The 14,641-nt window shown below is 31.6% G+C and overlaps 1 protein-coding gene across 6 annotated transcripts in view; it reads right to left on the bottom strand.

Moving 5' to 3' along the window:
• Positions 1-14,641, bottom strand: part of NOVA1 (NOVA alternative splicing regulator 1) — a 148,519-nt gene that overhangs the window by 18,746 nt on the left and 115,132 nt on the right. For 3 of the 6 annotated variants that reach the window (XM_002824634.5, XM_054529952.2, XM_054529955.2), the window contains exon 4: positions 7,638-7,709. The exons of 2 other annotated variants lie outside the window; for them this stretch is intronic. In XM_002824634.5, coding sequence (XP_002824680.1) covers positions 7,638-7,709 — 72 coding nt within the window. Of the gene's footprint in view, positions 1-5,439; positions 5,812-7,637; positions 7,710-14,641 lie in introns of those variants that run through there. One more of the 6 variants, XM_009248999.4, reaches the window with a different exon arrangement.

Here is a 14,641-nt window from a genome sequence, read left to right on the forward strand (position 1 = left end):
TTGTTTCTATATGAATATTAAAATCATTTTCTCTCTCTCAAAAACCAGAAAAATGGGAATATGATGAAAATTGTAATATATTTATATTTTAATTTAAAAAGGATTGATATTCCTATATTAAATCTTCCCCACGAAAATTATAGTAAGTCTATCCATTAAGGGAGTGTTTCATGCCTTTATATAACAATTGTATATTACTTAATATGAATTCAGTGTTTTTGGTTCAATTTATTCCTAAGAATGTTTGCAATTTTGATATGTATATGATACATACTAGGTTGAGCCACAGGAAATTACAATCAAATATCAGTAATTTCATAACTCTCATCCTAATGATAAGCAAAACACATCAAATCTAATATACATAACAAAATAAGTTCATTAAAAAATGGATGTCATGATATTTCTAGGACCTTCTTATATATTTCTGACGAACATTATCTTGATATCACACAAACACAATACACTACTCACACATATGCTGAAAGAAATACAAATTAATTTTTCTCTTTTTTTGAGATGGAGTCTTGCTCTGTTGCCCAGGCTGGAGTGCAATGGCGTGATCTAAGCTCACTGGAACCTCCGCCTCCCGGGTTCAAGCAATTCTCCTGCCTCAGCCTCCTGAGCAGCTGGGATTACAGGCGTACACCACCACACCCAGCTAATTTTTGTATTTTTAGTAGAAGGTTTCACCATGTTGGCCAGGCTGGTCTTGAACTCCTGACTTCAAGTGATCCACTGGCCTCAGCCTCCCAAAGTGCTGGGATTACAGGTGTGAGCCACTGCACCCGGCCCTAATTTTTATATTTTGTTGGAGAATTATGATAATATTCGTATTTGAGACAAGTGCCCAGCTGGTTTTCAAATTGTGCTCTGAATTCTATAAGGCATAAAATAGACGTCAAGCTAAGAAGGCTATGTTCTTTTAGCTTAATCTCTTCATTCAACTAAAAGTATTCTTTTCTAGTTGGTTTATATTTTTAGAGAGAATTCTATGCAAAATTTCATTTCAAATATTGTAAAAAAAAAGAATTTTAGAACATATAGACTTGTAAGCCTATTCTTTCAACTAATGCTAGTCATTCAACAAATATTTACTGAGGACCTACTATGCTCCAGGCTAGTGCTTCACATACATCAGAGAATAAAACAGAAAAAACCCTATCCTCCTGCAATTTACTTTACTCGGAGAGTAAGAAACACAATACACAATACACATGATAATAAGCCAAGTATACAGTATTCATGAGGCCATGGAAAAAAGCTTAAAAAACAGTAAGATAAAGGGAATCAGGAGTACGGGGGGGGAAGGGGGAGGCCAGGTTGCCATATAAGGAGGTCAGGTAAGTCCTACGGAGAAGGTGAATTTTGAATAGACTAGAAAGCGATGAAGATGTTAGCCAAGCAGATCTCTATGATAAGAGAATTTCATGCAGAAAAAAGCAAGAGAAAAATACTGAAGTGAGGGTATGCCTGATGTCTGCAAGGGGCAACAAATGTCAATGTGGTTGGGCCAACATGAGTGAGGAGGCAAGTGGCAGGAAATAAAGAGATAATGTGGCAAAGGCCTTTTCTTATAAGTTAACTAAGGCCATTTTAGAGATGTTGGCTTTTACTCAGCGAAATGGTAAACTATTTCAGGTGGCAGCAAAGAAATAAAAAACTGAGTTATTTTAAAAGGAACAGGTTAGGGGTAGTTTTTGGACTTACTGCATTTAAGATGTCAATTAGGTATGTAAGTGGAAAGCCTGAGTGGGGAACTGGACATAGTCTGGAGTTTCACTGTGAGAACTGGACCAGAGATAAAGGTGAACACAAGTTATGTGGGGCCTGAAGCATATACAATTTTAGAGGACATCTTTGGGAAAACAAAATTTAAAATTATGAACATAAAATTAGGTAATAATTCTGCATATGTGAGGAATAATAAAGATTAAGCTTCTTTAGTTCATGGTTGCTATGGTTTAAATGTTTTTGTCCATTCCAAAATTCATGTGTTGGAAACTTAATCCTCAATGCAACAGTTTTGGGAGGTGGGGCCTTTTGGGAGGTGTTTAAGTCATGAGGACTTGATTAATAACACTACAAAATGAGCTTTCAGGAGTTGAGTTTTCTCTCTTCTCCTCTTCTGCCATGTAGGAACACAGTGTTCATCCCCATTTTGTACTTCTGTCTTCTGCGATTTCAAGACACAGCAAGAAAGCCCTCATCAGATGCCAGTGCCTTGATCTTGGACTTCCCAGCCTTCAGAGCTGTGAGAAAAAATGTTCTGTTCTTTATAAATTACCATCACAGGTATTCTGTTACAGCAGCACAAAATGGACCAAAATGGACTAAGATAACAGTATATTTGTCCCACAGTGGAGACATAAATTTTACAGATGTCAGCATATAAAAGCCAAGGTAATGGAGAAAGAAGACTCAGAAGAATTCCCAAGTATTGAGACCTGGAGCACTTCATCATTAAGTAGATAGGAATAAGAGAATAAACTAGCAAAGGATTCTGAGAAGAAGCAAAATGGACCCATGCAGGAGGAAAACCAAATGTGTGTAGTATCCTGGAAGCCAAGTAAACAAAGTATACCAAGGAGGTGGAAGTGATAAATTTTAACAAATACTGTTGGTAGATAAAGTAATATGTAGACTAATAACAGACTACTGGAATTAGCAAAGTGCTCCTCATTGATGTCCTTGGCAAAGAGTTTTGGTGGAATGGCGGAGGCAAAAATTTGACTGAAGTGGATTTAAGAATGGGAATACAGACACTGGGAAATAGAGAGTAGAGATAATACTTTGTAAGTTTTACTACAAAGGAGTAGAAGAAATAGGGCATTAGCTGGTGGGGGAAGTGACATTAAGAAAGTTTTGTTTGGTTTTCTAAGAGAAGAGAAAAAACAGTTGCACACTGATGGGAATGATTCTGTAGAGAGCAAAAACTTGACAGAAAAAGAAGACAGAGAAGGTAGAATTGCTGCAGGAATGTTCTTGAGTAAAGGAAGAATGAGGTTTAATGGACAACTGAAATGAATGGTTTTAGACAACAGCAGGGAAAATTTACCTATAGTAATTGATGAGAAGGCAGACTATGTGGGCATAAATGCTGCTTCATTAAGTATTTTTTGGTATGAGTTTGTGGAAGTTCACTTTTGATTGCTGCAATTTTCTCACTGAAGTAGGAAAGGAAGTAAGGTCATTAGCTGGGAGAGAATAAGCAGCAAGAAACATTGTAAGGGTTGTGGTAGGGACAATTCTTTGAAAACTTCCGTGATCTCTACCCACTGGTGTTACAACCTGTACAATCTTCTCCCCTTGAGTGTGAGTGGGACACATGACTTACTTCTCACTACAAGAATATGGCAAAAGTGATGCAATGTCATTAGCATGATTAAATTATGTTGTAGGGTAGAGGTGGTGAGAACGTTACTCCTGTGATTTGGTTCAATATATAAGACTCCATTTTTGCTGGCACACAATGTAGAGAGATTCTCCTACTGGCCTTGCAAGAAGCAAACAGCCAAGTTTTGAAGGTCCTGTGGAGAGGGTCTTGTGGCAGGCAACTGTGGGTGGCCTCTAGAATCTGAGAGTTGCCTGTAGCCAATAGCCAGTTATAAGTTGTGGCCCTCAGTCAAACAGGTTAAAAAAAAAAAAACCCTCACAAAAATTGAATGCTGCCAACAACCTGGATGAACAGGGACGCGTATTAGTCAAACCTATAGGTGAGAATGTAGCCCAGCCAACACTGATTGCAGCCCTGTGAGGTCACAAGCAAAGGGCTCAGCCTGCCTGGCTTAAGTCATGAATGGGCTCTTGACCTACAGAAAATTATAAGAAAATAAATGTGTGTTGCTTAAGCCACTAAGTTTGTGGTAATTTGCTATACAGCAATAGACAACTAATACAGGATTGAAAAGAGAGGAGAACTTGTGAAATAGTCATCTAGAGAATAAGAGAATAAGAAAGTCAATGAGCTTATGAATGACAGAATTAAGAATCCATTTGTGACTTGTGGTTATGAATTTAAAGTGAGACCAATTATTTTTATTTTTATTTTTCTGCAACCATAGTAAGGGTACTATATATGAGCTACCTATTTTCATGTGTTTTATACAATTTGATAAATGCTTATAATTTCAAACTTATCAGTAAATAAACAAATGTTTATAAACACATATTTCTGAAATCATTCTTTTATTCTTTTCATAAAATTTCAGAAAAATTCCAGGAGAGCTAACAAGGACTAAGGTTAAAACCAAAATTTAATTTTGGTACCACTGATTAACAAAACCATTTTGTTGAATCTTAATGGAGTGACTGAGTAACTTAGTATTAATAACTTAGAACTAATTGAACACTACTGATTCTGTTTAAGTTTTATTTGAAAGTTAAAACATGTTGCTTTAAATAATTTGATCTATTTGCTATATCTTTATATCTGCTTCATATTTAAAACTCCATGTATAGAAAAATATCAAACTTGTACCGTATAATATGAAACACATGCACAGAAATACAAGTTGTAAAACTGTTAGTTCTTATAACAGTTCTTCAGTAGGGGAAGAAGAGCAATTTTATGTACTTTTAGGCAACAAGTAATTGAGTATTCTTACTAGAAAATAATTGTAAAGTAGTTTAAAGCAGACAGGCTTTAATTACAGAAATATTTTAGAGTTGAAAAAACAGCCAATACTAACACTAGAATCTTTCCAAAGGCAAAACTCAAAAGCTTTAATAAGCCATTTGCTTTTTTACTTACTACGTTAGAGAATAATCTTTTTCATTATCACTTGACAGATAAGAAATTAAATAAACATAACCTAACATTTATATGATGTTTATTACATTCAAGACACTGTTCTAAGAAGAGGTAACAGTTCTTCATTTCTTATGTCAATCCTATGAGGCGATATTATTTGAATTTCACAGACGGGAAAACTGAGACTTAAGGTAACACACAAGACTGGAGAGCAGTGGCATGATCATGGCTCACTGCAGCCTCGAACTCCTGGCCTCAGGCACTCCTTCCGCCTCAGCCTCCAGGTAGCTAGGATTATGGGCAAGTGCCACCATGCTCAGTTAATTTTCAAAATGTATACATTTTTAGAGACAGGGTCTTGGCTATGTTATGTTGCCCAGGATGGTCTCAAACTCCTGGCCTCAAGTGATTCTCCTGCCTCGGCCTTCCAAAGTGTTGAAGTTACAGGTGTGAGCCACCATGCCATCATTTTATAAGGCTTCTCATACAGTCTTTCAGTTTTAAGGAGGAAATTATTATAGGACAACATTGTAGTCAGAGTCTGTCAGTCTGACCTATGGAAACGTGTTAAGGGGTCTCAAGGTTAATAAAGTAAAATTCGGTACGTACTGAAACACGCCATCATTTTTAAAAGAATAAAAAGTATTTTTAAATATTGGAAATGCAGATCAAACTTACTCCTTGAATAGTTTTCTGTATTTTTTATTTTTGGTTTTCTGAATATTGACAATCCATTAGTTCTTTTTATTACAATTAGCTTAAGATGATCATATTAGAACCTATTTTCTTATCTTGGTTGTATACTTCCAGATATAAGTCAGTATAGCAAAGCTAAATTAATCAAGACTATCGACAAGAAACAAATGAACAGCAAAAAACACATTTCCTTCTGCCCTACCACATGATTAGAATCTACTGGAAAATACTGTTGGGGAGAATATAATTACAAAGTATTAATAATATGAAAGATTGATGATAACAATTCTTTCAATGAATTACGGATTTTGTTTTGTTCTTCTCTTATATCTTGCTTCAGATATCCAGGAGATATTATGCTTCTTTGTACAAGAACAGAAGAAAACAGAGTACAAGTAACAATATAACAGAGTATAGTGGACACAATATAAGATTACAAATGACTTATTATTTCAAAACAGCAAAATTTAGATTTGGCAAGGGTAAATGTAGTACTTTATCTAGAGGGTAAAATACAACATTAGTAAACTAAAATATATAATTCGCCTTTTAAAGAAACCATTTTATAAAGATTCACAAGTTCACATAAGAATAAATGAAAGAAAATACAAATTTAGCTTCAAAGGCAAAATTATTAAGGAGGTTTTCTTTTCTAGATCCAAGGTTTTTTACCTTGAGAAAAATCATTCGTTTTATTTGTATTGTGGTTGTGTTTGTCATGTTTACATTTGGAAAAGACTGAACTATAAAGTACAAAAGAAATATTAAAAACACAAAATCAGTTGTTTTCCTAAAAGGTTTTTATACCATATAATTAAAACTCTGTAAAAGATAAGGTATGTAGAGTAAAAATGTAAGTATACTTTTAAACTTCATGCATTTGTAATACAAGCTTGGTTATCACTTTATGTAATACCATTTCCTTCAAAGAGAAGTGTTGGGTTTTACAACACTGGAGATGTGTACGTTACTAACCACTTTATTGGGCCTAAAAATGTTTGCATTATAAAATGCTTTTGTTTGAAGGGAACGCTATTGCATAAAATGAAAATCAAACCTGTAGTATAAAATATCTTCCTAAATGTTAGTTTTGCTTCCAGTTATTATATTTAAATCTTTCTTCAGGTTGCAAAAGTATTAGGATAAAAAAATCAGCAAAATAGTTCTGATAGTCTTATATTAGATAATACGCAAAGGCCACATTTAATATATTTAGCAAATATAGTTCAAAGTTAATAATTTGTTAGTCAGCTATATGAAAAATATGTTAAACAGATAAGCTTATCTTTAACATTTAAATAACCCCATAAAGCCTTTTATTATTAAAACAAGCAAAAATATTAAAGAAAATAACATTTCTCACCTAAATGAAGCTCAACTCACACAAAATAAAAATGTGTTTAATAATTTTAATAAATATATTATTTAACATTGTCAAATTACAGTATGGCTCTGAATTACACAAATATTTTAGATAATCTTCTTATATTTGTCAAAAATAACTACATTTTTGAAGAATGACCTACAAATAGTACCAAAACAATCATAAATCAAACTAGTAAAACATATTCTACTTGCAAAGTTTGTCAGCAGAGCAACGAAAATGCTTAGAATTTTTTAAAATACTAAGAAAACACCATCTCCTGAGTTGTTAAACATTAAAATTACCACAAATACCAATTTTCAGTTTCTTTTAGATTGCTAGAAATGCTTTTCATCAATAGTTGAAAGTTGTTTACATCATAAGGCATTGTCTCAAATAAAAAGCAAATAAAATTGCATTCACTTTTAAAGATATACCTTTGCTCAATTTATACATTTTTTTTTTTACATATATGATATCCTTAACTTACATATGAAAAATTCTAGGAAGATACAATAAGGGAGATTAAAAATACCAATTCAATAAATAGCCTTCAGTGCTCCATTAGGTAGTCACAATTTTAAGGAAAAATAATAAAAAATTATAGTAGTTTAATATCTGAATATAGTATTTGTTATCTAAAATTAAAAATGCATATAAAATTTTAGAAATAATTGATATTTCTTTCTTAGGTTATTTGGAATCTGACTATGGTGCATATATGTGAATGAACGAATAAATCCTTAACCCACCATTATCTTTTTCTCCAGTTTGCAGGCAATCACCCGTGAAAAGTATGGTGTAGATGACAGGATGATACTGTACCTGATTAGCTCTGGAGGTGGTCATGGGATCAGATGGAGAGGACTTGGTGGTAGTTGGGGAAGATGGCAATGTCTGGGAAACAAAGCAGTTCAGGAGCAAATCAACCTTTATAAGCCTTAAACTGATTATTTAAATAAAACAAAATAAAATAAAATGTAATATAACGAGAACAAAATCCTATGAACAAATTTTTCTCCTATTCATTTGAATTTAATGGATTTTAACATCAATTAAGTAACTAATACATGTAAACATGCATGCATAAGCATGTAAAAATAAATTCATGACTTGAAATCATGATGGTGACTGATAAAAATTCACATGAGTACTAAAAGTATCCTGACCATATTCATGAATAGTAGTTCATTTCTTTCCCTCTTGTTTTCTTGGGGAAAAGAGATGTAAAAAAAAAAAAAAAAAATTCAAGAAGTTCAATGAATAAAACCAAAAGAGTCACTTTCCTATCAATGAATACAGTCGGAGATTTGAAGAAGTGGTGAAATGAAGTTTACTTTGGCATAAAATTATCCACCTACTTAATATGTTGAACATCACCAACAAGTTGATTCCACATGAATTTAGGGATCCATACTTAAAAGCAATTAAATTTGAAGTTCTGAGTTCTTAATATCACATTATCTTCTAAAATATTAATTTTTAATAAATTTAAGGCCCGTCTGAAAATGTAAACATTAACCTCATATTAATAAACAGGTAACTAATAGCATTCTAACAAATTATCATAATATTTTTATTATTTATCTTAAAGAGTAAATTTAATATAGATGAAGAGTATAATATAGCATCATCAGCTGTGTTAAAAATAAACACAAAAATATTAGGAATCATATTTATTGTTCACTTCTAAACATATACACTTTATATATATAATATGTTGTATAAGGCCATCTACACATGTTGAACAATTCATTAAGATTTTTAAAAAAGTTCTTATGTCTAATAGAAAAACCTTAAAAGTGTAAGATGTTAAGAATTTTTTTAAGTGTCATATGTTCACCAAGCAAAATAGCATTGCTTATGTTACGTCCTCAATAGATAATATTTCTAAACAGGTGAAATGGGATAGGTTTTTATATTAAAGATACACTTGTATATGGACATTATGTTTTATATTATATTAATATATATTTGTCAAAATTACTCAGATATGAGCAAAAGCATAACTTTAAAGGTTCAGCAGTGTCAGGAAAAGCAGATGAAATTACTTGAAGTCATATTTTTGCATTTAACATTTCAAAAGTTGTAATTTGCGTACAATAAAGCCATTAAGAGATTAAAAAAAAAAGAATAAGAAATTTCCAGGCTTCTGGTTAATTCACTGCCCTCCAGTAACAAAATACTACTGTTTCTAACATCATACCATGTTTTACATAGTCTACTCCTCAAATAATTCCTGATTCTTCTAAAGTTAAAACCTATACTTCTAGGAAACCTACAACTAATAGTGTCAAACCAAGATTTTTACCAAATCATATAAAAAAGGGGTAGGACAGCTACAGTAATCAGTAAATCCTCAAAATTTTAAAAAAGTTTTAAATCTTTTGTTTTCTATTTTTGTTTTTTATAATTAATTCTTGCTATTTCTCAAGAGACTTCATTTCCAATCATTAAAAATTTCCTTAATATTTTATTTTCCATGCAATACTTTGCTGAGACATATGCTAATGACTCCATGCTACGAATGTTCTATGAATTGAACAGTAAAGGTTTTATTTTTCTACCATTGGTTACAACTGTTACTACAGAGGATACCTGGGAGGAGTTAACATACATGTAAAAATCTGTTCTGTACTAATCTCAGATTCATAATGAGTCTGGTGACTAAGTACGTGTTAAATAAATCTAGAGATCATTTCTCCCAATATAGGTTAGAATCCATGTTGATTAACCTACAGAAGCACGATTCTATGTGTGTTGAGCTCTTCTATTTCCATTAGAAGTACTACCTAATGGAAAATAATTCTGAAGTACTACAGGTTTAATATGACATCCACCTTGTCTTGCATACAAATTCTCAACAAGGTCTTAACTGCAAAGAACCATGTAGAAAAAGTTTAATTGCAAATTGAACTTTTAATTAAAATTAAAATTTAATATCAAATGGCTCAGAATTTGTAATCACTTAGATTAATACAATCTGTCAATTTTTATTCCCTTTCTTTTTGCTTGGCATATATATAAAATATTGGACATGTATTAATAATTGATAGAACTTACATTCATCAAAATTATCCCTAATAATTGTGATGCTGTTTCTTTCCCACAGGAATAAAATCAATGATTTTAAATTTCTAGACAATATCAATGTGCCTAAGATAATTAAAGTTTTGGTTGGTAAACATCACAATCTGTTAAGAGGTCACATTTTAATATATTTAATTAACAAGTAAAAATTACCTAAGTTTGGGTTTCAAGTTGTAAGAGTGTTGAAATGTTACAGTAAGTTGTCTCTATATTTTCTTAGTTTAAATGATTAAAATAATGAAAATGTAATGAAATAAAGATGTGACGAGTTTTCCAGCTATTATTCATATAAATACTTTTAAGCACAAAAGGACCCCTGCTTTATAAATTCGATTTATAACAATAAAAATACTCTGGAAAGTTTCATTTCAGTTGATTGTTTTTTAAATACTAGGAGAAAAAGTGTTCTCATAAACAGCTAAATGTAAATATACTAAAGTAATACTTGTCAAAGATTATTAAATTAATGGAACAGGTGTGATAGTTGTTCTCAACCATACAGATAAAGCCATACAGATTTCTTATAAAACAAAAATCCGTAAGAAATATTTCAATGTACAATATAAACGTACAAGTTGTTTATTTCCTTAATATTTTATTTTGTTATTATTATTATTATTATTTTATGCAGACAGGGTCTCGCTTTGTTGCCCAGGCTGGTCTCAAACTCCTGGCTTCAAGCAATCCTCTGCCCTGGCCTCCTAAAAGTGCTGAGATACTGGCAAGAGCCACTGCACCTGGCCTGTTTCCTTAACATTTTATAAGCAAACTGTTTACATCCATTTACTGTACAGAGTTAAAGTTTAGTGGTTTCATGTTAAATATCCTTTGGTAAAATTTCTGATAAACATCATGAAGATGTAATTAACTGAATATCCACATAACATTATAGACTGATATATTAGTTAGAACAAAGTACACATTCCTACAAAAATATTTTTCTACATTTTTCAAATAATGAATGTGAAGGACAGACTCATTTTTTAGCGCCATTTTTTCTTTCAAACGGAAAAGCATAATATATATTTTATCTACATTACTTGAATGGCTGTTTAATAATTCTTTAGACACTGAAGGGTGAAAATACCTAAAGCAGAATAATTATTAACAATTTTAAAACAGTGGCTCTTTTGGAATATAGTTTTTTAAAAAATCAAGAATTTAACAGTAGGTAATTAAATGTAGAGATAACTAGGCTTTTGGAAATAAGTACGATTATTACAAATTATGAGATGAATTCTTGTTAACAAATGACAGTTTTGCTGGGCCAGAGAATATTATTATTAATAAACACTGTAATAAACAGAGCTTGCTTTCAAGCAAGTCTGCAGTAATAGACTGTCAAGAACCTCTGATATTTATAGGCAAAGTGAAAACAGCAATGAACAACAAATCCCAATTGTAATTCAAAATCTATTACTAGTGAAGTAACATTACTGAAGTAATCACCTTCCCAATCCCCTATTTTGAGTTCTGTTAAATAAATCTGTGTACTGTACCATTTGTATACATACTGTACCAAAATGAATATTTAAATATTTAACTGTCATCTTTAGTTTTTAATTTCTGACAAATATCCTCCTCTTTGCAACATGTGAACTGTCTTCCAGCATCTGAACTAGTCAATTCACAGTTCTCTTTTCCTATGAATAGCTGTACCTACAAGCACCCTAAGAGTCTGTCTGGATTTTTAGTGCAAGAGAGAACAAACGGCATAAGTGACTTCTTTTTTTTTTTCCCCAAAATCTTCCAGATAAATTAAAAGGGCTCTTTAGGAAAATGTTTGGCAAATCTGTATTCCATAGGATGTCCTTTGATTAGACATCCAAGGTTTTTCATTATCTGGCTCCATACCATCCATCTAACATTAATTCCCTCTCAATTGCAACATAAATGTCCCACTTCTGCCAATACAGTCTCCTTACTATTCAACAAATATGATACCCTTTCTCCCCAAATTCATATCGTTTCACCTTCCTAAAATAAGTGTTTTTCTTTCTTCTCCTCTAGGCTATTCCTATACATTCTTCAAGGTCCAGTCAAGTTTTCATCTATTTACAAGACTATTAACTGTCACTCTGGCCTGTATTTCTTTTACACGCCTCTGAATTTTTTTTTTTTTTTTGAGACAGAGCTTCGCTCTTGTTGCCCAGGCTGGAGGGCAATGGTGCGATCTCGGCTCACTGCAACCTCCACAACCAGGGTTCAAGCGATTCTCCTGCCTCAGCCTCCCAGCAGCTGGGACTACAGGCATGTGCCACCACACCCGGCTAATTTTGTATTTTTACTCCATAAGATGGAGTTTCTCCACGTTGGTCAGGCTGGTCTCAAACTCCCGACCTCAGGTGATCTGCTCGCCTCGGTCTCTCAAAGTGCTGGGATTACAGGCGTGAGCCACAGTGCCTGGCCATGCCTCTGAATTTTTACAGCATATTGTTTACATTGTAGTTTTGGTATATAAATACAATTTTAATTTTTATAAGTTATTTTAAGTACTTATCTCACAAACTGGTCTGCAAGGGCTACAGTTTAGTATATTTTGCTACTTACTAAGAAGGCATTTAGTAAATTCATAATTATTCATGCCCATGAATAATGAACAAACAAATTAACAAGTGCTATTTTTGTCAATTTATCATGACGACAGTAAAACTTTGGGTTAAATGAAATATTTTTGATATCTTACTTTGATTTTTTTAAATACAAGAGAATTCTTTAAATATCCATAACTACTTCTTCCCTGATGTAGCTTTTAGAAAAAATACATATATGAATTAAGAATTAAATATTCCACAAGATCTAATATATCAAGTTATATATAAGGCCGTTGTGCTAAATTTCATTATTCTACTATATGAAAGACCTGAGAGACCAGCAGGCACTACTTTCCCAAGAAATTATACTTGTCTGAGAACCCACTCAGTCAATAAGGGCAGTTTTCAATTGGATAAAATACCTGGTTCATTCAATTTACTTAGTTTAAAACATACATAAGAAACATACAAAATGTACTTTAATCTATTCTATTGCAAAATGATTTTAGACATAACTATTTTATACTGAATAACAGCATAATTTTTCAGAAGTAAAATTAAGGTCATTTAAATTTATGTATTTATTATTTAGAGAATAATCCAGCAAAGAGTACTATGTTGGTAAAACTGGATACCTAGAAAGTCAGAGAATCCCAAACTTAGAGCAAAAGGTCTGACTGATTTATAATATTTTGGAAATACATTTCACTGCTTTACTAGATTTTTCAAGTAAAATTTTCAACTTCTATAATATAAAGAAAATATGTAAGTGTTAAATACAATGTCTTATTAGATTTAGTGTTGTCTTTTTAATAAATCCTTTTAAATGATACACTGTCACATACATTATTGATTACATGAAAATATTAAATAACCAACAATACTTCTAATTCCATGAATACCTACAAGGCTTACAAATGGATGCAAATACACAAAAGTCAATAAATCACTATTATTTTTTATACTTATCTTGAAGTTAAATAACATTATCCAAAAAGGCAAATAAAAATAGAGCAAATATTTTAAAATTCTAGTCTTCATAAATCTATACTGGTACTGGATATATGATAGCCTGTAAATCTCATACTGCCATATAGCAAATTAGAATTTTAACAATGATTCATAGACCATTATTTGGTGGTATGAAATATTTATTCTTATAAAAAATAATAATAATTCATATCACCGTCCTGAACATATTGTCAATGGTATCATACTACTAAATTTTATGTTTTACTTAAAAAAAAAATCAAGATATTGGCTTCTATCCCTAAATGTTTGAATTTTCTCACAGAAATTACAAAAGAAAAGGAGGAATTTATAGGCTGGATTAAGGCAGAAAGCCAACAGACCTTATACTTCAGTGCTTATTCTGTAAACTCTTAGCCCCAGGTGATTTTAACCTAAGTCTTTAACTATACTTCTACTTTTAAACTCTGGATAAAGTCACAGTATTACTTTCAAGAATTCAGTCTTCAAACTATTCTTTGTATTCACTGAGGGTAAAAAAAATAAACACAACTATAAATGACTGTGAAAAATAAAATATCCACTGATATTTACAGCTTTAAAATATTTATATTCTCCCAAGTATACATTAAGGGATACTTCTTTTAAGACTTATGAAGGGTATAAACTGAACCATTTGACATTGACAAAGATTATAATATGAATATTTTTGTATAGAATGACAACTACCTACTCATGATTTAAACATAAAGGGATTTTTTTAAAAAAAGTAGTTAGTATAAAATTAGACATTAGTCTATGATTTGAAAATATATTGCCTAATTATCAATTTTAATGTTTATATTTCATTATTCAACATTATATTTATCTATATGTTGGTAAAATTATAAGATTCACAACACTGTTCAGTATAAGAATACTTTTTAAATTCAGAAACATGAAATTAATAAGACTTTGAGCTACATTTCAAATTTATTACAATGAACATGAGTATTCTGTAAATTAAATATTCTGTGATTTACTGAAGAATAATACATTTCTTTTGAAGCCATAGTCTGTGATAGTAAAATTAAGTCACAAATTAAGATGCTAATTATAAAAAGGCAAAGGTAGAAACAATAATTATGAACATAATAAATTTATAGACGTAAAAGAGTTTACGGTGGAAGAATCCACCTTATTTAACATGAAATAATGTCATTTTCCCCCTACATCATGTCAGCCATTACTCAATCT

The sequence above is a fragment of the Pongo abelii genome, chromosome 15, assembly GCF_028885655.2.
Source record: "Pongo abelii isolate AG06213 chromosome 15, NHGRI_mPonAbe1-v2.0_pri, whole genome shotgun sequence".
In the NCBI taxonomy this organism is placed as follows: domain Eukaryota; kingdom Metazoa; phylum Chordata; class Mammalia; order Primates; family Hominidae; genus Pongo; species Pongo abelii.